Genomic DNA, 25,271 nt, shown 5'->3' with positions numbered 1-25,271 from the left:
AAAAAAATAAAAGAGCAGGATGGACGGTTATCTAAATCTTTCTAACCGTCAGCTATTGATGTTTTTGGTTAGAATTGTTTATCAAATTGAATAGAGTTAATTATATATAAAATCCTAATTTTTACACTATTTTTTAAAAATAATATAATTTTTAAAATGTGTCAATCACAAACACCACCAAATTTTAAACATCTTTTAAATCTGGTATGTACAGTTTTATTTTTTTTATTCGAATTTAAATTTAAAATTCTATTTAAATTTGAAAAACGTGACTAAGCTCATATAAATTCAATTGGCTTAGTATCTGAAAAAAATCACGATCTTTTAACCCTTTTTAATTTTACCCAAACGTTGGAAATTGATCAATTTTACCATATTTTGCATTTTTTTTTGTTTGAATAAAATTAAAAAACGTTCTCCATGTCTAGCATATATTAATTGTATATGCTAAAAATGTATTTAGATTTAGTTAAATTAATTAAGAATTTAAATTAGTTTTAATTTGATTATGGTTTTTAGTTAGTTTTTAAAAATAAAAGATTAATTTTTACTATTTTGAATGGAAATAAATTTAATTTTATCTTTAAACTTAGTTAATTAAATGATTTTATCATTTAAATAAAAAAATTGCGAAAAATTAAAAAATTAGGGTATAATTGAAACGAGAAAATGCAAAATAGGGTAAAATTGACCAGTTTTCAACGTCGGGGTAGAATTGAAAGGGGGCTAAAAGATCGGTGTTTTTTGAGGTATTAGGTTTATTAGGAAAGGTTTAAATAAGGAATATTAGATTCCAATTAAACTACAGTTAGGTTTGAATTTGCATATAAAATAATCAATCCTAGTTTAGAATTTGTATATAAAAAGCCACAAAAATAGCTAAACCGCTACCTAAACTTTCGGAAAAAAATGATACACACTAAAAGTTTAGGCTATAGGCAACGGAACAAAAATGTAGTCACCGGTTCGAGAATAAAATAGAGTAATGATTTCTAAAGAAATCCAATCCCAAATAACAAAAATTTCCATTTTTTATTCGTAAATCTGCGGTATTTTGAAGTATGTATCAAAGTATTGTTTTATTTCATAGCACCGCAGTAGACCGAGTAGTCTGTAGACGTCAGACCATAACTGTTATATTTATATCAAAGGGTGTTATACGATGAAATGCATGTATATATTTTTATGAATCTACGCCTTTAAACCGTTTGATTGTTTTGCCAATTGTCTGTGCTTAGAATTGGCTATGTGCTTTTATGGGTTATGTGTTGGACAAGGCAATGCTAGATATGTTATCACACAGTAAGACCTTGGTCCCTAATGTTTATGTATCGATTTTTAAAGGACGTTTTCAACGCCTGCGACTTATTATTTTTACGAAGTTTTCCGAAAACGTTTTACGTGTGTTTACGTTATTTGCAAAAAACATTTACTTGTTTTTAGGCTTTCTACGGGTTTCGGAGCAATCACTCCCGTTCCCAAACGCTGGTCGCGGCTCTCGGTTTTGAGTCGTGACAAAGTTGGTATCAGAGAAATTGTTTAGACTCTTAGGCCATTGCCAATACGTGATATGTGTTGTGTGGTTTGAGTACCTAAGAACTACTGTGGCTATAGCATCCGAGTCATGTATTTGATGAGTTTTCATTTGATTTTAAAACTTTCAACTCTCCTCTTTAGGATGTGAGTCTGTTTATGTGTTAGATAGGATTGTTTGTTGAGATGCGTATGCGTAGATGGTTCTGCTTATGCCTAGATTGTATGCTTGCGTAGACACTCCACTTATGCGTGGAAGTTCCACTTGTGCATATAAGTTTAGTTTGCGCTTAGATGTGAGCGTATATCGAGTTCTAGTTGTCGCGGTTTTTGACAGTAGTATGGTTTGCTTTAGTCAGGATGGCTGATTAAAGGCAAACTAAAGCCCGTGCCGCGATGGCACAAGAAATTTTATGAATCAACCTCAACACTAGCCTTTTCTGAAAAACAATAAGATTTATTAATTTTTTCGGCTGGTTTTAATTTTAATATAAATTTATTTCATATCTAAAAAGATCATACAAATAAAATATTACAACACATATAATAATAAATAAAATTAATAAAATAATTAAATAATTAAATTAGTTATTATATAAATGTTCGATTATTATTAGTTTTACTATAAAATTTAAAAGATAATTTGTTAAAAAGTCTTTACTAATTCAATAATATAGAAACGACAAGAACACTAAATGGATTCCTTTGGCCCAAGTGAGACTTAACTAATTAGCTTTGGGTGTTAAGATCATTCATATTTCATAGTATCAAAATGGTCTTTAATTTTTGGGTGTTAAGGGCGCCCTGCAAATATTTTAATAAACATTATTTTTTGCTGCTTAATATATAGTCTTTTTGAAACTTCTTTTTTTTTAAGCTAGAATATTTTCTTAAGAAATTTTATAATTAGATGGATTGGGGATTCTGGTTAAGTAAAAAATAAAGAAAAAAGATGTTATTTTATAAGCGCTTTTTCTGTCATAATAATAACCATTAATGAGGGAGTGGAAAAAGGAGTTGGTGCAATATGAGAAGTGGATTAAGTTGAAATAGTTAAACCAAACTCTCTTTGTCTCCATATCTAGGCTTATTTTCCTATTAAATTAGTTATATACGCATCATAGATTCATAGGGTTTGACACGGTTTTGTTGGTCTATAAGCATTCAAATGTTACGGTCATATTATTGTGTTGTAGGCACTGGCGTAGCTAGGAAGGGATAAAATATAGATAACTAAGATCACGAGTCATTTGAATGCTTTTAAGAAAATCAACGAGTAATTTATTTATTTATTTAATTTAAATTAAATTAATTATAATTTTAAACTCAATTTTAGTCGGGGTTTAGGATTTTGTACTATGATGTTAAATTAAATAAATTACTTGTTGGTCTATTAGCATTCAAATGTTATGGTCATATTATTGCCGCCAACTGCTTCTCCATGGCGATGCCCGCTGCTCGACGCCGCCGCCGCCGCCGACAAATGCTTCTCCACGGCGCCGCCAACTGCTTCTTCACGGCGCCGCCCGCTACTCCTCCACGCAGCTGTCGTGCCTGCTGCTCCTCCACGTCGCCGCTCGCCATTTCTTCACTTCTCCGCCGCTAGTCGGCCTCCACATCGTCGCCACTTGTCAGATTTGAAATATCAGATCTGATATCTCATATTTGAATTTTTTTTAAAAAATGTATATAATTCGTATTATATACGGATTATATACAATAAAATTGTGTATATATAATCTGATTATATACGAAATTTGTATAGAATAAATATAAAATTGTATATTTATATACAAAATCGAACTTTTATGTACAAAAAGGTAATCATTTTTGTAAATATGTTTCAAAAAATAGTATTGTTTGTAAAATGAACTTTGAAGTATCATTTTTATAAATATTTTCTATTTTTCGGTATTTGTGTAAAAACCCCAATAATTAATCGTTCTTTTTAGTCATTAACTATGTAATTTTTTTATTTTAATAATTTTATTGCACCCTTTCACTAATTGCCACATATATTCTTTCTCTCGTGTCTTTTCTGATTAACCTACTTTATAAATAATAGTCTCGCTTTGCGTGCTACGCACGTGACTCGTAACGTGACTCGTCAATTCATTTATTATTATTTTAAAACAAAATTAAAAAAATCAAATTAATTTTTTTTGTAAATTTACACATAACTAACAAAGATTTGGATAATATTAATTGCGTTGCTAGTGTAGTCAAACTAAAAGATTGATATTCCTATTAATTTGGAAAAGATTAGCTATTTTTTCTATACTCAATTAGTATTCCTCTATCATGATAAAATTTTATTTTAACTAAAACTCTAATTATAATAATTTTTTAGTAATTAATTAAATAACTAATTTGTTAATGACTATAAAAGCGTTATTTAATATAGATTAAAAAGGGTTATTCTGTAAATTTGTCTGTCCCCCCCCATCCGTGCTTTTATATATAGTATAGATATAGATAGATATATTTCTTTGGTCTTAAAATAATTGTTCTTTGTTCTTTAAAAGCTTGTTCATTTCTATTAACTCATAATATTTTAAATATTAATCTTTTATATTGTTATTATCTAAAATCTACTATTTATTTCATTATTTTAAGTAAGTGGATTAGTTATAATATTTAATAAGAATATAATAAAAAAAATGAAAATAATTAATTTGTTAAATTTAGAATATTAATTATAATTTTTTAGAATTTGTATAAAAAAATTGGATAATTATTTTAGGATCACATAAATAATATTTGTTGGAAATTATAAAGTACTCGTGCTTGACAAATTTGAAATTCTAGAGGTGTGCTTCAGCTGAGCTTCTTGACTTTATGTTTCTCCTTTTTGGGGTTTTACCTTTCAAGAAATCAATAGTTTCATTACCCAAAAAAATACATATAATAATCATTTGAAGAGTCTCATCATCTTCCAGATATATATATATATATATATATATATATATATATATATATATATATATATATATATATATATATATATATATAAAACTTCCCTCTCAAAAATCTATATATAGCAGCCAAATCATAATTGCCACCTTTGAATGAAATAGGTTCATTTTTCATCAGCTTTCTGATCAATACGGTTTCATTGATCATACTACAAGAAATATTTACATCTGGGTATTTTCTGTTTAATGATTTGAAGCATTCTGAGATCGGATTATTGAAAAATATTGCTGTTAAAATCAAATTACAAGTTTAAATATCTTCAAGAATTTACAGTCTTGCATTAAAGCTGCTATAAACTGTAGTTACAAGAATTCAGGTGAGTTTATATTGTTTACCACTTTCTCTTTCTATCTCTATGTGTTAAATTTAAATGAACATATGCAAGGTAGAACTATCTTAAGGTTAGGGTAGGCTTCAGTCCGTTCTGACGTCGGAATCTTTTCGAAATAGAAATAGAGCTTGTAGTGAATTTAGGGCTAGAGAGAGGTTAAGTCCGAACAGTCGGGAGGTTAGAAATAAATTAAAAGTTAAGTCCAAACTGAAAAAAATTATGGATCCGCCGTACTGAACATGTGTTTATGTCCTTATTTAACCTCTTAAAACATTCTCAAAGAAAGCAAAATTCTGATTTCTTGGCCTTAAGTTTAGATTTGGTATATTATTAGAAATAAAATAAAAGAAAAAAGAAAAAGAGAGAGTTCTTTACTTGCAAAGAAGTTTATGCTATAACTATTTGAAAACAAAAAGAAAAATCTTTCTGAATTCACATTTAAGCTAAATTTACTTTTTTCTTTATGAAACAAGAATCTAATTAACCCCTTAATTTGCATTTTTGTAGCTCAACAATATGTATATAAACACAACATGCAAATGAAAACATGAACTCTTTTTAGTTAATGGGTTTGGTTGATGTTTAAGAGATTTTTTGATGGGTTTTAGTTTTTGTGGTCATAACTTGTTTGATGGGTTAGGTTTCTGATTAATTTCTGAAAGCATGATTAGTATTGGGTTAGTTATAAATTTACTCAAAAGGGCAATTTTGTCAAATGATTATTTTGTTGACTCTTTTTTTTTTAATTTGTTTGACAGGTTAAGCATGGGGTACAGGCAAAACACAATATGGGTTTTGCTTCTAATTTTCTTGGTCAGCAATTTAGGTTCAAACTTCATTGCAGCTCAAACTGATTTAACCAATAGTTCTGAACCAGGTTAGCTCTCATATATATATATGCATTTTTTGTATGCTACGGTTAAATATTTTTCCCGTTATTCAATTATGGCATTTTTTATAAAATAAATTATCGAATTATAAAAAAATTATAAAATAGTCAACAAATTACCTATTTTTCACAAAACGGGTACCGGTTTGTTAATATGTGGACAAGGTGCATGTAGATGAGTACATGTATTTATTTATTTTCAGAAAAAGCCATTTCTATAATATGACACTAAATTCATACGTCAAATAAATCTAGAAAGAATTTTAGATCAAATAAATTTATAGTAGTAATATTTAATGAATAGAATTGGGTTTATACAAGTTTATAAATGAAATGTTTTGTTTAAATATTTAGTAAATTTAGGCAGAAAAAGCTCAAAAGAATACTGAAGTTGAAAGCAAAGTATAGATGATTACGTATAATTAGTTCCTTGATCCGATGTTTAATCTTTTAAAATGTTTTAAAGTTTAACTTGGAACTTGGTCTGATTTTTTAGGAATAAATTTGGGTGAAACAAGCAACGTGTCACAGTCAGATGATACAGTAAGGGTGGATCCTCTAGATAATTTCAACAAATACAGAGGAGGATATGATATTACCAATAAGCATTATTGGACTGTAATTTTCTATCCCATTATTTTTTACTTCCTTTATTTTTCTATTTATATTATAAGTTTAAAAAATACGGTTATCAAATTATGCACTTTAATAAAACAGTTATCGTCGTTTTATTTATAACATTTGATAATTCAACTAATATTTTTTAATAAATGGAAGATTATTCGTTGTTTCAGGTCGATTTTAATTTTGCTTACATAGTTGTCAATTTATGATCCACTACAGCATGCATGATAACTTCTCATGTAAATAAAAAAATCGATGTTATCATGTAAATAAAAACCGATCTGAAATAAATATATAACGTGACACTTTTTTTTTTACTGCCTCCAATTTTACATTTCCTATCTCTTTTCATCCCTAAAATGTGACAATTTTTTATTTTATTTTGCAGTCAACTGTATTTACAGGAGTGTATGGATATGCAATTGGGTTGCTGTGGCTGTTGGGTGGAGTTGTATATGGAACCATTCTTCTAATTTCTAACCATTGTTGTAATTCAAGGAAACAGAAGCTAACAAAAAGATTACCTTGCCATAGGCAATGTTACCTTTTGCCTATCCTCTTGGCTATTTTATTCACTATCCTCACGATGTAAGTTATCCCCGTTTCAAATTCTAAATTCACGTTCTACGAAAACTTATCGAGTTTTTTATTTTAAACTTTTATTTTTGTCTACGAAAATGCTTTAAAACTCGTAAAAATTGTAATATTTTTGTTAGGATCTCTGACAAGTAAACTACTATGTGCAGAATTGCGACAGGATTAGTTCTCGGAGGGAATCAAAAGTTCCATTCGCGAGCGAAAACAGTGGTGAACATTATTATAGATACAGCAGATGGTGCATCAGGAACAATATATAACACAACTGGAGCAATGAGAGAAATCAGAGATAATTTAGAATCATCTAATGCAACCACGAAACAAGCATCTACCTTCCTAACTTCCACATCGGAACAGCTCGACAGTCAGGCTGATGAAATTCATAGGCAAGCAAGAAAAAACAGGCGATTGATCGATAAGGGTCTCAAGATAGTGTAAGTTTTTGTTTTATTACACAATATATAGAAATAATGTTTAAATGCAAATTAAATTACGAACTTTACAGTGTTTTTCAAATAAAATATGACTTTAAAACTCGGCAAAATTAGTTACCGTTTCATATTTTAGAAAATCTAGTAAATACGCTAACATGGACACAAGAATATGTTTCAGCAGCTATATTAGCGTTTTCTACCGTGGAAATTAAATCGGTGTTTTTATTGTCAAAACATGAAAGTTGATTTGTCAAATTGCAATTACAAAACACATTAAAATTCATGTTTTTTTTTCTTTTGCAATTAACCCTTGATATTACTCATTAGGTCAAAAAAATACTATTTTTTCTCTATATTTTAGAAATTCATTGTTTTCCTCTGATAATTACATATTAGATAACTGAAATCCCTTATAATTGCAAAGGGGATTCAATTACCTTAAATTAAAATGTTAGAGTAAAATAATAGTTTTTCAAAATGCGTTGAGGAACATTAATTTTGAGATAATTTAAAGGGTGATGTTAGTTATCCTAATCTATATCAACTTTTTATTTTTCAATTTGGTCCCTAATTTTAATGATTTGGGAATTCTTGCAGATACATAATAACAACAGTAATAATTTCCTTGAACCTTGTTGCTGTTATTGCTCTTTCAGGTATTTTAATCCTGACATAACTAAAAAATTTCCAGGATTTGAAAAAAATTTATCTGTTAGTCACTAATACAATCTTGAATTTCATATTGTTATAATGCAGTTTGTGGAACTCTGAGGCTACGAAGAGCACTTAATTTGTAAGTAAAGAAAATTTATTAAGGATATAATTGGTAGTCAAGTACATTTCCATGGACTAATTTTGTTTTTCTCCAGGCTTATTGTCCTTTGTTGGATCCTGACTGCTCTATGCTGGCTGTTCTTTGGAGTGTATTTCTTTTTAGGAAAGTAAGTAATTGCTCCACATTTCAAGATTTTGATTAATTTAGTTAAATTCATTTTGGTTAAAATTACTAATTTGGCTGGTTCGGTTAAACTATAAAGTAATTCAGTTAATTTGTTTTTGATTATATCGTTCGGTTCTTAACTGAACCGGCCTTTTTCACTTTTGTATTCAACATCAGTGAACATTTACTAAAAGCTTATTAAAGACTGGTCGGTTTAAATTTGAAGTTCAGTTATTAAAGAGAAAAAAAGTTAATATTATTTTAAATTTAAAAGATATAATTCGATGACAACGACAATTTATTAGGCATAAATTGAAATTTGTGAAATTGATAGGGGTAAAATTGAAAAACTTTTCAGGTTCTCTGGTGATACATGTACAGCTCTAGAAAACTTCCAAAAGGATCCTTACAACAACAGTTTGAGTTCAATCCTTCCTTGTGATGAAATGCTGAAAGCAAAGCCCATTTTGACAGATGTCAGTCAAGGGATATACGACATTGTTAATCAGGTAATTAGATTTAATTAATTACTGATTTTAATTGAAAATTAACAATTGAACCTCACTTATTTTTTATTAGATTTATTTGATATGTTCTTAACTAATTGTGGGGGGAATTAATTGTACAGGTTAATGCAAACATATCAGTAGTACAAGTGTGTAATCCTTTCTCAGGACCTCCAGAGTACATTTACCAGGCTCATAATTGCCCTGAAAATACAATTCAAATAGGAGATGTTCCTAAGGTATTATAGTCTCATCCACTACTACATCTTTTGCTCATGCTTTTTCCATACAATTTCATATAGGATTTTACATTCTGTTCAATCAAACCGAACCAAATTAATATTGCACGGAAACTTATCGAACTCTACATTTCGGCGTTTGGTTTACGTTTTCAAAAACGCTTATGAAACTCTGGAATTTATATATATAATCTACTTCTATAAAAAAAAATATTTGTCATCGATTTATTTCAACAGTTCCATATTGGTGTTCCCTGCAACATAATTTTAAAATTAAACAAAACCAAATAACATAAATTTCATTTGGTTCAGCTTGCACCATAAGTTAACTATCTTTCCTATGAATTAATTGTAAAACAAATAATGAACTTTAGGTGTCTTATAATATCAATAGTACTATTAATTTTTGCAATTTGAAACACAAATTATTAATTTTTTGTAATTTAAAACACAAACTATCAAATTGTTTTTTTATCAATATTTATGATTCAATTATTTGGTTTTTCCATACCATGATATTTCCGTATCGAAACTCACATTCTTTCTTTTTTATTGCTGAAGCTATTGGAGCCACTTGCATGTTCAGATTCCAACAATACAGTATGTAGAAGTAACGGACAATTCATATCGATCAACGACTTCCGAACAGTCGAAGGCTACACAAATTCACTTCAGAATCTGCTAAATGCATATCCAGGTATGGAAAACCTGGTAGAATGCCAATCAGTAAAGGATGCATTTTCTGATATTCTGATAAATCATTGTAAACCATTGAAGAAATATGTTAGGATGACTTGGGGATCCATGTTGTTTCTGTCGTTAAGTATGGTGTTTTTGATTCTGATATGGACACTTCAAGCTCATCATGATCAAGAACGCCATCCGTCCGATAATTCTGTTAAACCGCATTCGCATACTGTGATTGAAATAGATTCTGATGATGTAGAAGTAAAAGGTGGCTCAAAGCAAGGTTTAGTTTAGGAACCGCGGAAAATTCTTACCGAGCCCGAGTCAATACTTTATTTATGGATCCGACCAATCAGAAGTTCTGATTGATTGTTGATGAATGAAATATGGACCGGAGCTAGATAAGAAATTGCCGGAACTGTACATACTCTCCCTGGAAGTTCAATGCGCAAGCAGATTTCCAAGAGGAATTGGAATTATAGGATCAAAATTTAGTTGGATATATGTACTTCAAGGATACAATAAATAGGTATTTTCAGTATGTACATACACAAAAAAATGGCAAAATTGCAGAAAATTATAGAGATTGAGTTTATAAAAAATTTGGCATGGTAAAATACAGGGAGGATACACATTTTTTTATTAGAGGTAATATTAAAGATATACTTCTTTTTTTTATTCTTTTGATTTGGTTTGGTTTCAAAGGCTGGGGATTAAACCCCTTATAGAATGTAAAAAGATTGTTATGAACAATAATACAAAAAGTTCAATTCAGTTCTAATAAATGTTTGTCATTCTCAAGCATTATTATATGGTGATAACGATATGATGATATCTATAAGGGCATTGTTAGATTATTAAAACTAATTAGTTTTAAAAAATTATTAATCTAATTATGAACCATATAAATAATAGATACTTATATGAAAGCATGGTGGAGGTTTTTGAACTAGCGCTCGGTTCGCTTAAGTTTATGACAATTTGGTGATATAGACTAGTGTTTTAAAAATCAAACCAGTGGCTGAACTGATTCATTGAAAATTAATTTTAAAAAAATTAAAATTAGCGACATATTTTAAGTTTTTAAAAATCAAATCTAATTATGAACCATATAAATAACAGATTTTAAGTTTTTAGCGATGAATTTTTCCATCACTAAATTAGCGACATACTTTTTATTCATTGTGTCTTTTTTTCTTGCTTCACTACCGCCGCGTATGCGATATGTTTTATTTATATATGTTCATCGGCCGAGTTCGGGTCAGGCTTTTTTATTTATTATATAAGTTCAGGTCGGAACCGAGTTCGGTTTGAGTTTCATATTTTTTTCTGATTATGACAAAATTACCTAAAATTCTAAAAATATTTACAAAAGTGCCCGTAAACTTTTTTCATTTACAAAATACCAATTGATTTAAAATTATTTACAAAAATACCAAAAAATGAAAATTATATACATAAATGCAATTTGTATAATGTCGGTATATTAAAACCATGAACCAGAAAATTTAAAAATAGTATATGGTTTATTATTGCTATAATTCTAGTATACTTTCGGTATATCGATAATAATTTTTTTGTTATTTTCTAGTTGATAACATGTACATTTTTTATATGTATTCTCACTATAGTTGGTAGTGAACTAGAGAATTTGTATATTGTTGGTGTTAATTTTAGTATATTGTTAGTTTATTTTTTAGTATACGATGTGGTGTAATATTAGTGTAATTTTTATCTAATATTAATAAAATTTAAGTATATTTTGATGTGCATGATCTTCGTATACTATTGGTATAATTTTAGTATATTATTAGTTTAATTTTTAGTATACGATTTGATGTAATTTTGGTAAATTTTTTATTATATATTACTAAAATTTCAATATGTTATGATGTGTATAATGTTTGTATAGTGTTGGTATAAAGTCAGTATACTTTTAGTTTATACACCGTATGTTTGTACTTATTTTTTATTTTTAGGTATTTTTATAAATATTTTTAAATCAATTAGGAATTTTGTAAATGAAAAAAGTCAACATGTATTTTTGTAATTATTTTTATTTTTTTGAGAAATGGTTTAATTTCCTCTATTTTTGACCCAAACTCGTTCCTTACAATCTATATATAAGGATTTGAGTGAATATTTCGGACGTATATGTAGAATTGTATTAAAATGAGAGGCCGAACCCACCCACAAAAATAGCAGGATTTTCCGTGCTCAAACTCGAGCAATACTTGAAACAAAAAGTCACTGCCGGAGGACCGGTCTGGACGAGTACCCAAACCCACAAACAAGTGTAGTTCTATTTCAACCAAAATAATAGTGCATGGACTCAATCCCAACAAATAAAAATATAGGGATTCAAATTCAAAAATATGAAAATGCAGGGACTTAGAAATGGATTATGCCCTTTCTTTCACTTCTCCTTGTTTGATCCAAAATGCTTAAATTGGAACACTATACAGCAGAAGTCTCTTGAGCTGTATCAAACTATCAATCAAATTCTGATATGGAGGAAATGCGAGAAATCATAGAAGAGACGTTGAAGTTCACATTAAATTCTCAAATTAATCAAACCCTAGAATTTGATCTATGTCTTTCAACTGAATTCTGCTCTAATCTTCTCAGAGACGATCCAAACGACTCCGTTTCGCTCCCTCCTACTGGTAATTTCTTTTTTCTCTTTGTTTCCAGTCAAATTTAAGTAAAAAGTTGATAATATGAAAAATAAATTCAAAAACTGAGAATTTTCGCGCTTGAAGAGCTTATAGTATTGCTAGAATTAATTATTTTAAATTAAGAGTGACGTGATTATGCTAGAAATTGAGTTAAACTGTCTTGAATCCTTGCAAATGATTTGTTTAATTTTCAATAGGATTCTGTGATATATCGCAATCAGATATTGCTGCAGGTTCGTTTGAAGGAGTACGCGAATATCCGTTGTTCAAATGTGTAGCTTCTGCACTGTACCAATCTATCATTTCGGGGTCGTTTTGTAAGACATACAATAAGATAGATTTCGTTAGTGAAGATATCTCTTTAAAGCAGAAAGAAGAGCAATGGAGTAAGTCAATTCTTGAAAAAGGAACTGAGCTTATAAATGTAAGTAAATAACAAGGGCAGAATTTGTATCATAGTTATGTCTTCTGTTTTATCTTCTAATTTTTAAGTTTCTTATATGGTTATTGATGATATGATTTCTCAGGTGTTGAACAGTATATTTTGTGAACTTCATGTTCAGGAACCTTACTTCTCATTATTGAAAGGTACCACTGTTTATTCTCTTTATGGGCCTTTTTGAGCTCTTATCGATTGTCAAGCGATTAAAAATTTACCTCCGGACGATTACCTTTTTGTTATTTATCCAGCCTATGATTTATTCTCAGCAGTTTGGATTGTGTTCAGATGGCATTAAAACAATTGAAGGAAGGTGTGCTGGCGGAAATTATAGTAGGTACTGCTTGAAGGTGTTTATTAATGCTTTGTTTGTCATGAGTGATCCGCTGCTCTTCATTTTGATCTATACCTATGTTAGCAATATTCGTATACATTACATGCTTGCATATATGTGCAGTATCTAGTACACACATGTGAATTATTTGAAACTACAGGAATTTTGCGTATGAAACTGGTGTTTGGTCAGAACATTCAAATTTAAGTAACACCTGTTCTTTAATTAATATTTCAGTTGATTCTATATCTTGATTGGATGAGTATCTAATTCTGTAATGTATGTAATCCTGGTCTATGAAATTGTCTATTGGTCTTCCACTCATCTTGTTTCAGGGATGAGGTATAGGGGTCTTCTCCTAGTTGGAGTCTTGGGGTTGGATCCCGTTTGGATTTTCATCAGTTCTTGGACAAGCAAAATACTCCAAGGTTATTTTTTCTAGTCCTGAAATAGCATTAAGAGCATGAAGTAAAAGAAACAAAAGTTATCATTGCTGATGTGGATTTTTATAGTTTTAACTGTAGAGAAGCTACTTTACTAGACCCAAATTTGCATCATAGAAGGTTAGTCCATAATGATTTTGGATGCTGTTGGACCATTTCACAAGGAATTGGAAGGTGCAGGTCACTGAAATGATAGATTCATTAGAAGATTGGAGAGGGAACCTGAGAATAGTCTTATTATTATTAGTACTTGTACCACTATTGTAAATTTGGGCCAGTTAAAAAGAAATCGTGGATTTCTCAAGAAATTTCCCATCTTTGTTTATGCTTACAAATTACTGTGTGGGTGTAGTTTATTGTACGTATAAATTATGTCTATTCCTTTTTATTCATGAAGTAGCTAATTTATTTGTTTCTTTTGCTGTTAGAATTGAGCCAGGAGCTTTGATTCTTATAAACAAAAGCGTAGTGCTCAAAGTTAAGGTGATACAATGTCGATGAAATTTTCATTCTTTCCTATTTCCTATTTGGCATTTATAATTTCATGAATTGACAGGAGGTCCACCAATATCCCTCATTTTTGGAGATGTTGAAAGCAGAAAGTCTTTCAGAAGTCCTTCCTGGTGTTAAAACTATTGAAGAAGGTAATGCTATTAAGCTATTACCTGCTGCAGTTATCATATCATATTTGGAAATCAAATTGTTGGTTTTTATATGAGATATTATTATAATCAATGACAAATGTATTTAGCTATTATGTTAAATGTACTGATGCTGTTGGCCAGCAAATGAGATTTCAAGAATTCATATTAGGCAGTTGTAGTTAAGGGATAGGGTTGTTACTTAGAGTATTGGTAAAACTTTAAAGATTATTTTGAAATTTATAGAGTAACATCTAATTTAAACAGTAAAATGAGATTTGACATGTGGAATCATCTTTTAGTGTAATGCCATTGGTGGACCAACTACTAACCAGCTCTTTTCTGATCTATGTTTGATCTAGTTTTTTCTCCTTTTCATCTATGTTCTTTATTTCCTTTTCTCTCTGAATGTGTTGGAAGGAAAATTCTAGACTCTTCATCATGAAACTCTTAATTTGTCTTTGTGCCCCATATACCAAATTTGAGTTTTCAGGATTCTCATGTGTGTGTCTTTGGAACTCAAATTCAGTGAATCTTTTTTGTTTTCTCATTGCTCTATTTCTTGTCAAATCCCTTTATGGTTATAGGTGTCATAATATGCAATGATAAGAGCTAAAACAATTAAAGAAGAAAGAAAATGATCATCTTTCTTGATCTCAGTCCATGAAAACCTGACTGTTCTGTTTTATCATAGCAATGAAGTAATAATAATAAAAAAATAAAACATTTATGCATTAACATTGCTCATTTGCAGGTTGGCTTTTTTAATACTAAAGTTACTCTTTAAATAATCTTAATTTTAGAGATTCCAGCCTGGGATATTCTCTTAAATAATCATTTTTTTAAGTTGTCCTCCACTTAGTTTTGTTGTATGTTCAAACATGAAGTTGGTGATATTATTATTGAGTTCGGTCACATTTCTGAAGCTGTATACTTTCTTCTCTCTAATTAATAGAACTGTGGAAAATCAGGTGTGAAAATTTATTGGAAGTTTTACTCTGAAGAGAAGGAAATGTCAAATGGTGTTCTCGCAATCTGTGTATCAAAAGTACCTTCTCAGCCTTACCTGTTTTTGGCAAGCATATTGTCTGTAAGTCGATTACTCAACTGTTATCATCCAAATATTAGAATACACTTGGAACTAAATTGATCCTTTAGGACTTTTGGATTGCTTGGATGCAGATTTGCTGTGCTTTTAAACTGTGTTGATGCTTATACAATGACTGACAGGTTATTTAGGTCAAATTACATGTGCTATAGGATTGGAATCTTTGGGTAATGTTGCAATTCCACATGTCATATGGTAAACCCATAAATTTGCATGGGCCGTGGTGCATTAAGGAAGACAATGGTCATAACGCTACTGTGTGTTGATTTCTACTGTAATGATATACCATAATTGGTCATTTCTGTTGGAGAAAATATTAGATCTTTGCTGGTCCAGATGGATATTCCGGATACAAGTTTCTCTGCACTTGTCCTTGTAGGTTTATCCTATTCATACATGTTGTCCACATAAGATATTTTCTGGCTTTATAAATACCTCAACTTAGGAGATCCACTCTGGCAAATGGCTAAACCCATCCAAAAGTTCCTATACTATTCATTTTCATTTACTTGGTCCTTGCCAAAGTTTTCGGTTTTAAAGAGTCCCTTTACTATTAATGTTATGTACCGGTAATTCTTTTTTGGCTGGAATTACAGAAGACGCCATCGTTTCATGCAAAAAGGACTACAACCAAAACATTTGGTAAGGACAAGTAAAATAAAAGCTAAAAGTACATTGAGTTTTGGATGGGTTAAGCCTAGAAAAGTTAATGTAATCATCTGGATATTCATGGTAATTAGCAAGGGATCAGGAAACATGTGATCTTAGTTCTAGAATGCAATTTCTTTTTGGTAGAAGTTGAACTGGTCCATCTTTCAGATTGACCAAAAAAGATATGCAATTTGTACAAATCTACATGATGGAAAATTCATCTTGCTTTCAGTAAAAATGTTTTTAAGCAATACTTCTTGATAATGCTGAAATTTATCACTCTCTATGCATTAACCATTATTAAATTTGCTGAAATCAATCATATGAATTATTTCACGCATTGACTTTTGCATTATGGGAAAAATAGGGATATTGCATGGGTAGATTTTGCCTTATTTATGCTGTAAAATGTTACCCTTTATGCTTGTAGTTTAAAGTTTCTTCATCGTTTAGGTTGCCATTTTTTCTAATTGTAACATATAGTTTATTTTGATGGAAGCATGCATCTCTATCAGTTTTGTTGTTTCCCCATGACCTCCAACTACTGTTACTAAGCAATTCTAGCTACTTCCATGTTTTTGATCTAGGAATTGGGTTACACTGGCATCCAAAGTCTTTTAGGCATTGCACATACTGTTGGAACAGCTTCTAATGCCCTTCCTCCATCAAAATCAACTCTTATTTCATCCTTCACTTTGCCGTATAGGCCAAATGTAAGATTTTATTTGCAATTAATTTTTGTTATTTACTTACATTGAGGAGAGATCTTTGCTGCATATCATCAGAATTAGGGGTGGGCGAAAAACTGATCAAACCGATTAACCAAACCAAAACCGGAAAACCAAACGGAAACCGGAAAACTGAACCGGAAAATGTGGTTAGTCGGTTCAAGAGTTAAGGTTTAGGTTTTAGTTTTTAATTTTTATGGATAATGGTTTAGGTTTAAGATTTGGAGTTTAAAAACCGTGCTTAACCGGTTCATAAATGATATGTATTTTTATAAATTATAATATATATATACTATAAATTTTTTAATGATTAAAATAATTTTTTTTTTCAAATCTACACGTAGAAATCCTAAACATAAAAATATTTACAAAAATTGATTTATTTAGGAATGTATATATATTTTAGGAGAATATATATATGAAAAATATTTTAAAAGAACTTTATTTTTCTTAATAAAATATTCACTTAATAGAAATAAGAATTTATAATTTTATAAATTATAGACAATGGACATTGACAACACCACAATTCATAAAGTACAAACTCTAACTTTAATTTTATTCGTAAACTATTAGTAAATAGTAATTTAGCTACAATTTCCGGCAATACTCTTCCTTTCGTAAACGATTAGTAAATAGCAATTTCTATAGCTTTTCTTTTATTTGTTAGAAAGAAGTAAATAGAATGGAAATTATATTTTTTTATTAGACTATACTTAAAATTTTATTTATAAATTTTATCATTTTTTGTATCTAATTTTTTTAATGCGTATATGGTTAAAAATCCCAAAACCGAAAAAACAAACCGTTTAAAATGGTTAGCCGTTTGAAATTTTAGGTTTAGGTTTTTTATTTTAAAAACCATACTATTTGGACCGATTCACAAATTATCCTCATGAACCGGTTAACCGGTTTATGTCCACCCCTAATCAGAATTGATTCTTTTGAAAATTCATCATTTGCAATGGTAAAAAGTTAAACACAAATTTTTTATTCATGGAATTGTTTGAAGGGAGAAAAATGAAGATTGCATTAAATGCTAAAGACCATAAATGTGAGAGAGGACTACTTTAGGAATGGTGAAATAGTTATTTGTTTGCTACTAACACTTCCCTATATCACCTCTCAAAAAAAAAAAACACTTCCCTATATCAATCATTTCCCCCGTCTTTTCTACTGCAGTAACCATGGTTTGTTAAAAGCATGCCCCAGCAAGCCTAGAAGCTGCGTCAGGACCACCTTTCTTCGGCGTGCTTAGGCATTAGGAGTGTAGCAACAGTGAGGCTAAAGGCGCATAGTCTTTGTTTAACAATAACAAAAGTTAGAAATCCTAGTTTTTTTGTGTTTGTTATACTATTGGATTTTGCGCCTTTTAAAAATATAGAATAGAAACATGCTCACTAATACTGAAAATCAAAACTGAAAGGTGGAGTCTAAACAAATTAGAACCCTATTATTAAATTGCTATAAACTTACTCCTGCAATTCTGCTTAAAAACAGGTCGACTCCTACCCCCCACATTTGAAAGCACCAAGTTCCTATGAATTACGAGTTCTTTTCTTAAAGAAAGAGTTAGTTTACACATAAGAATTAATGAAGGATTACAAGAACTAATGGGCTCGATATGGTTGTTCAATTTTATTTGATGAATGGACTGATAGGAAACAACGAACATTGATAAGCTTTTTGGTTAATCTTTCGAAAGGAACTATGTTTGGGGTTCGCTGGATGCATCTTTCGTATATGAAAGTTGAGGAGAATATTTGAGTTACTTGACAAGTTTGTTTGTGGAACGTGTTGAATGTTGTTCCAGTTGTACACTGACACCAGGAGTAATTATGTCTTGGCTGGTAAATTGTGTTTGAAAGTTCCATTTCATATGGCTGTTGTTTAATATTTTATTAGATGACTTACATTGTCTTTTATTTGCTATTAAGAAAATATTAATGATCAAGAAACCCGATCTCTTTTGGACTCTATGAGTAGGCCTTGTCTAGATTTGATGTTAGATGACATTGACAAGATTAACAAGATTAAGAGAACCCTTGCAAGGGCTATCAATCTGGTTGGTTTCATATAAAACTATGGTGGTGTTTTGAATATAATGGGGGATTGCAAGAGCTAGCTAGGAAAACAGTTGCTTGTTTTGCAACATTTTTTCTAACAATAAAGCTTGCTTTTGATTATGCAGATTGCAATGTTAGAAAACATGTGGCAAAACGAACAACTCCATGCTGGCTAGCTCTTTATTATTAGTGCAATCCCTCATCATATCTAAAACACCACCATGGTTGTAACTTGTATTTGAACCAACTAGACAGCCCTTGCAAGTGTTTTATTTATCTTGCATGTCTTGTAACATCAAATCTAGACAATGGGATGCACATGGAGTCTAAAAGAGATTTGAGTCTCTTGCTCACTAAATACTATTCCTAATAGCAAAAATAAAATAAAATATAAGCCATCAAATAAAAGATTGAACAAGTCATATCAAATGAAGCTTTGAAACATAACTTACCTGCCAATACATAATTACTTCCGTTGTCGGTGAAAACTTAAACAACTTTTTTTCATCAACACGTTCCACAAACTTGTCAAGTAACTCAAGTTTTCTCGCTAGTTTTCATCTATGAAGATGCATCCACCCAATTGAGAAACATAGTTGCTTTTGAACAATTAACCAAAAGTTGATTGAAGTTTGTTGTTTCCCGCAGTCCATCCATCATACATATCGAACAACCATATTGAGCTCATTCCTCCTTATGATCCTTCATCAACTCTTCTATGTGAGCTAACTCTTTCTTTAAAAGAAAGACTCATAATTCACGGTAATTTGGGCTTTCAAATGTGGACCATAAGCACCTATAGCTTCAATCATATTTTTGAAACTGTCAAGATGAGCCACATTAAACGCAATTCATGTTTCGTAGAAAAAGTGAGCTACATGTTGAACGATTCGATCTCTAAGCTCTTTATTAGAAGCACAATTTATGCTTGCTTGCCTTGACTTCCTTTTAGTTGCTGTTTTTGTAGTTAATAAATCCATTGGACCCTTTGACATATTTTTTTGTATTGCTAGCAACACCTACTCTTTCATCACCCACATCAAAATAATCAAGGTTTGTCAAATTTCTTAAAAGTACATCTTTTTCTTTATTACAATGAAGCAACTCTCTTTTCACTTGTGGAGGATATTTAAGACACTTTGTTCAATGTTTAGAGTTCCTAATCACGTGTTGTTTGGCTCTATAAATATCGTGTTGTCTTGTTACAAAATTTACATATAACCTCGTTACTATAGTTTTTGTCCATAAAAAATACTCCCTCCATAGTTTCATTTGCCACTTTCATCTATTCCAATATAATAGGCCTATTTGCCTTTTCATTTATTTTATTTCTACATCATCCTTATTCATGATAAGATTTTTCTTTGAATTTTGCTAAGTAAAGTTTTTGAAAAACTCCATTCATTAAATGAAATACTTGAAAAACTCATTTTTTGATTTTTATCAACCATAAATTTTTTATTGGTTTTGACAATTATTATTACATTCTTATACTTTCCAATCATCATTTATGTTTCAAGTTTTTTTTATTAAAGTCCCACTAAATAATAATTAGGGTTATAATAGTAAAACTACAATAGTATAACCAGCGTTTTAAAAACCGGACCGGCTGGTCGAACTGGTTAAACCGGGAACCGGCCAGTGGTCCGGCCCAAAACTGTAAAAATCCGGATCTTTGGTTGGACCGGATTGAACCGGATCGAATCGGTAAAAAACCGGGTGTTGAACCGTGAACCGGTGAACCAATTTTAGAAAAAAAATTATTAAACCAGTTGAACCGGTGGCCGGTTTTTAAACACTGAGTATAACTATAATCTCTCACGTTTTTAGACATTTCGATTGTTTTTTTTTTCAAGTGAGGGTTTATTTGCACCATCTAAAAACACTAGAGGCTTAAATGACCAAGAAAAATTAACAGGGTTTATCTGCTCTTTTTGAATAGCTTGAAGGGTTTTTTTTTGTACCTTATGCCTTATTTTGAGTATAATTATTACATGTATGTATATATGTTACAGGTATATAAATCTTTTTTTACATATAATTATTACATGTATCTTTTTTTGAGTATAATTATTATATGCGCTTAGATTCATTCAGGTGCGCTCTTTTTTGCGCTTAGCGCCTCAGGCTATATGAGGTCTTTCTTGTGCTTTTGGTGTGCCTTTAACTGTTAGTGATATGCATTAGGTCAATCATGTTTGACCATGTTTTGACTTTATCATTTTATTATTTATTGATTGACAGTTTTTATCATTTTATATTAATGATTAAAATACTTGAATGGTTAATTCTTTCTAAGGTCATCAAGTATGTGACTTGATAGTAGAACCCTTAGGTTTAATAAAAGAATTATATACCATCTATCCCTAGTCTTAATACAACATTGAGACTAGTATGATGTTGACTGATGATTATGTTTTACTAATCATGTATATGAGATATTAAGTCAAATCATAGGTGCTATTTGAGAAATAAGGCACTGGATGACCCACTGTGAGAATACTACATAGATCACTGTCATAAGTAATTCTCATTACAATTCTATTAGTATAATCCTTTGACCTTGAAATCATCATGGATTTCTACATAGCTATTTTATATTTTGATACAGTCTTACATTATCTTTAACAGGATAATGGAATAGATTGTCATTGGATATGAAAGTAACTATGTGAGAAATGTGAGTGACTGAGAAGGAATTTGTCCCTCATTTATTTGAGTAAGATATCTATGGGCCCCTTGAAGAAGATAGACTGAAGAAAATGCATGGCCATGCTAATTGATAAGAAGTTATCATTTTCAGTCTACTTAGAGTCAAGAAACTAATGATTGAATGTTATAAGGATGACATAACTATGCCTTATATTCAATCTGGATATCGAGAGACAAAGGGATTAAAATATTATTATAAATGGTTAAATCGGATTATCGATATTCATATAACTTGGGTAGTCATAATGTCTTGCTAGAGGCCACTTATGACTTGTGGGCTGAAATAGGGATTTCGAGCCTACTGCCAACGTTATATGAACCTACAGGGTCGCACACTAAGAACAGGCCCAAAACAGTTATGGGTTGTACAAGCCCAATGTGATTAAGTGATTAATTATATATATATATATATATATATATATATTAATAAATATATATATTAATTCGAAATTTAAGGATAAGTGTTTTCCTTAATTTATTATTTTTGGAAAATAATAAATATAGTAATTAATATATATGGATAATTATCAAAAAAGAGTTTTTGATAAACATAAACTTGTAGAATTGCAATGAGATTGAAATTCGAATTTGTCTCAAACCCTAGTGTTATTTATCACTATAAATACTCATTAAGCAGTTGGTTTGAGAATCACAAAATTCATTATTCACTAAATCACTAAAATTCGAAATTGCTTGTGAAGCAATAGTGCTAGCACACAAGCACTAGTTTTGGCTAAGGTCTGTTCGTGTGGATACTCGTAGAGGACGCATTCTTTTGGAGGCGTTTCTGATCCGAGGCCAGGTATCACCAAAGTGAACCACCTCCTTCCTTCCTACATTGCTGTTGAATTCGACATACAAGTAAGTAATTATTCTGTTAATTCGAATTACATGGATCTTGGTTTGGGTTTTTAGATAAATTTTTGAAATTCCGCTGCGTTATGAACCCATAAAACCCAACATTAACTACTATGGTAGTAACTGGACATTTTCACACAAGAACATGCCAAACAGCAGCATCCAAGAATTGAGTATTTTTATTGTGAACGTATACGTCTTTTGTACTTTCTGTCGAAGTTTCTAGAAAATCACATTTCCTTATGGTTCAAAGACATGTTTGAGCAAGTTCATATATGTTTTCACGAAACTCTTTTTCAAGTTCGATGTAGTAAAAATGCTGGTATAAAATATGAATGATTTTCTTTCTTGGCTTTAGGTCAACGGTAGTACCTTGACGCAGGGAGCCCGAGCCTTGGCTAAGCATTCTGAAAGGAGCAGCAGCAAATATTGGGGCGTTGTAGATGGAAATGGTGAGTGCCTACTGCAAACTTTTAATGCTGTCCTTATATAACAACATATATAAATCACTCTAGTGTTTGCCTATTAGAGAGTATTTGTTATAAATGGTTTACATAAATAAAAAGGATTTCATATGTAAATGCACAATATGTGTTTGGTTTACTTTAGAATTCATTTGGAAGTCTATTTTTTCTATTTTATGGAATTTGGATATTCTTAGTCAATCCTTGCAAAATTGATGGAGTTTCCAAATGAATTCTATATTTCTATGATGTGATGAGGTTTTTTAATAATGACAAAAAGATATCCTTGATATTCGAAAAAGAAAAGTAATAAGTGTAGTAAACATAAAAGAACATTTTTAACAAAATAAAATATTTAGTTAAGTTAAAATTACACCAAACACAATATTCAATTCATTCAAAATAATTTTTTTCTTAAAATACTAAACACAAATTTTCATCTGCGAATGAATTTCATTGTAGTATTCATTTTAAAATGAGATGAATTGTAATTTAGAGTTGGACTAAATACTATGTTAAGGTTACTTCTTATATATCAGCTGATAAGAACAAGTAAAAGAAGAATTAGAAGAAGCAGAACTAGAAGAACAAAGTTAAAAAAATCAGGTTCTCGTGTCCTGCCTTTCTTTTTCTGGGTTCATCTGCATAAAGTACACCCATCCCTTGTTTCAAAAGTCATGTTAATGATTATCGCCATCAAGTTAGCATCTCAGACTTGATAGCATTGTGATACTTTTTAATCACAGTAATCAGACTGCAGCTTCCAGTAGGATACCAATAATCATCAGATGGTTGGCCATAGCCTCTGTGCTAGCACCTAAGAAAAGGGCATGCTAGCATAACCTGATTGCCACAATGCCATCTTCTCTCCACAAATATGTCATCTAATCTAGCATCATCAATACCATAATTTTGGTATATATGCAGTACTAACATTTTAAATTGAATATCTTTCAAAGTCTAAAACTTATTTAAATCCTTGTATTTAAGAGTTTCTAAGGCAAACTCTTAAGACAATAAACAAAAAGCGTTCTTTGCTTTTAAGCAAAACTCTGAAATGGGATATGTATTCAAAAAAAGAAACACTCTCAAAGCAACTACTTGGACCAGCTATGCACAATATATGAATAAAAGGAACACCAAGTACCGGTTTAAGTATGCAACTGCAGTACTGCACGTTATAATACCTACTTCAATTTCTTTTGGGAGTTTGGCTTTCAAACCATGCTCTACTAGAACCCTATGGATGGAAATGGCCATTGAATTGTCCCAATTACACAGGAGAATTTCGAATATAGCCTCTGGTTGCTTGAAACCAAGTTTTTCATACTGCAAAAAGGAAGCCCACTCATTTTTCCTAATTGCTTTCAGCTACTGTAAATGACTAACCTTTGGATAATATTGTCATTTTTTACATTTCCAGATTCTACAAAAAATATGCTTGCACTGAATGTCATCAATGGCTTAATAGCTTCGTGTTGCTGGTCAAATGTGCATATTGCTCCACAACATGGGACTGTCTTTGAGATAAGGGTGGCTGATGGTTATGGGGCTCGGTGGTCTCAAGATGGAAGTAAGGTATATTTATTGCTTTGACATGCTTATGCTGTAGAAAACACAATTAGAGCTGATGTGTAGGTTACATGTGAACAAGTTAGATACTAACGTTAATGTCAAACTACAAATTTATATCTTTTTTAGAAAATCAAACAAAAATCATTTAGAACAGTGGACCCTTCAGGTCAAAAGGATTTATCCTGTCTTCTTTCTGTAAAATTAGCTTCTTATAAAGTGTCATTTGCAGGTTTCCCTTAGTTCCATGAATATCATCTTAAGTCAAGTTCAAACCATCTTCTTCTTTCAGATAGTGACCTTTTGTGCAACTATTGTTCAAATTGAGAGGCATAAAACCCTTAAAGAAAAGCTTTTCCATTTTTTTCAAATTCTAGTATTAAATAGGAATTTCTATAAAATAGTAATTCTTGTCCAGAATCAAATAGAAATTTGAGACAATAAACAAAGAAATGTAATCTCTTCCAAACATATAACCTGGATCTTGATGGTGTTATTTCAGTTCATTGGATTTCTTGAGCCGTACATGGAAGATGGCTTTGCAAAGGGGTATAAGCATTAATTGATTGGGGTGGCATTCTCTTTGGCTTTCTAAACGGTGTATGTTTCTCAAGAATTAAACCTTTCTGCTTCTCTTCTACTCCTTTGTCAACCCTTAGTTAAATACGGGGGTCTTTCGCAGAGCTTAACCATCATCTTCTACTACCATGTAAGACTATGAATTCTTAGTTTTGGTTCAAAAACTAAATATGTAATACACTTTGGTTATCCATAAATGAGTTCGTATTTCACTGTCAATCAGACTTGAGTTAAATTTGTTG

At 30.7% G+C, this 25,271-nt stretch overlaps 2 protein-coding genes across 10 annotated transcripts; both read left to right on the top strand.

The window, feature by feature from the left end:
- The first annotated feature begins 4,569 nt into the window (after window positions 1-4,569).
- On the top strand, window positions 4,570-10,301 carry LOC126677219 (uncharacterized). Of its 3 annotated transcripts, none has more exons than XM_050371769.2 (11): window positions 4,570-4,825; window positions 5,599-5,717; window positions 6,226-6,347; window positions 6,742-6,941; window positions 7,100-7,384; window positions 7,982-8,040; window positions 8,141-8,177; window positions 8,254-8,325; window positions 8,683-8,833; window positions 8,953-9,069; window positions 9,631-10,301. In XM_050371769.2, exons 2-11 carry the CDS (start codon window positions 5,606-5,608, stop codon window positions 10,048-10,050), a joined length of 1,575 nt encoding a protein of 524 aa, XP_050227726.1. In that variant the 5' UTR covers window positions 4,570-4,825; window positions 5,599-5,605; the 3' UTR covers window positions 10,051-10,301. The 3 variants fall into 3 exon arrangements, with proteins under 3 accessions (XP_050227726.1, XP_050227720.1, XP_050227702.1); XM_050371763.2 differs by lacking the exon at window positions 4,570-4,825 and adding an exon at window positions 5,317-5,517; XM_050371745.2 differs by lacking the exon at window positions 4,570-4,825 and having other exon boundaries at window positions 5,317-5,717.
- Window positions 10,302-12,069: 1,768 nt separating this feature from the next.
- Window positions 12,070-25,248, top strand: LOC126664244 (uncharacterized). Of its 7 annotated transcripts, none has more exons than XR_007637384.2 (12): window positions 12,070-12,422; window positions 12,632-12,858; window positions 12,962-13,022; window positions 13,162-13,210; window positions 14,079-14,133; window positions 14,207-14,294; window positions 15,263-15,381; window positions 16,638-16,763; window positions 22,319-22,417; window positions 22,773-22,866; window positions 23,418-23,484; window positions 24,302-24,401. XR_007637384.2 is itself a non-coding variant. In XM_050356534.2 (12 exons), the coding sequence occupies exons 1-12, from the start codon at window positions 12,266-12,268 to the stop codon at window positions 24,967-24,969; spliced, it is 1,242 nt and encodes a 413-aa protein (XP_050212491.1). In that variant the 5' UTR covers window positions 12,078-12,265; the 3' UTR covers window positions 24,970-25,248. The 7 variants fall into 7 exon arrangements, 6 of the variants coding, with proteins under 6 accessions (XP_050212491.1, XP_050212493.1, XP_050212488.1 ...); XM_050356534.2 differs by lacking the exon at window positions 23,418-23,484 and adding an exon at window positions 24,953-25,248 and having other exon boundaries at window positions 12,078-12,422; window positions 24,302-24,451; XM_050356531.2 differs by lacking the exon at window positions 23,418-23,484 and adding an exon at window positions 24,953-25,248 and having other exon boundaries at window positions 12,094-12,422; window positions 24,302-24,456.
- Window positions 25,249-25,271: the final 23 nt, after the last annotated feature.

This window comes from Mercurialis annua, linkage group LG1-X, assembly GCF_937616625.2.
Source record: "Mercurialis annua linkage group LG1-X, ddMerAnnu1.2, whole genome shotgun sequence".
NCBI classification, from domain to species: domain Eukaryota; kingdom Viridiplantae; phylum Streptophyta; class Magnoliopsida; order Malpighiales; family Euphorbiaceae; genus Mercurialis; species Mercurialis annua.
Note: the sequence above shows the minus strand (reverse complement) of the source record. Positions and strands in the feature narration are given on the sequence as shown.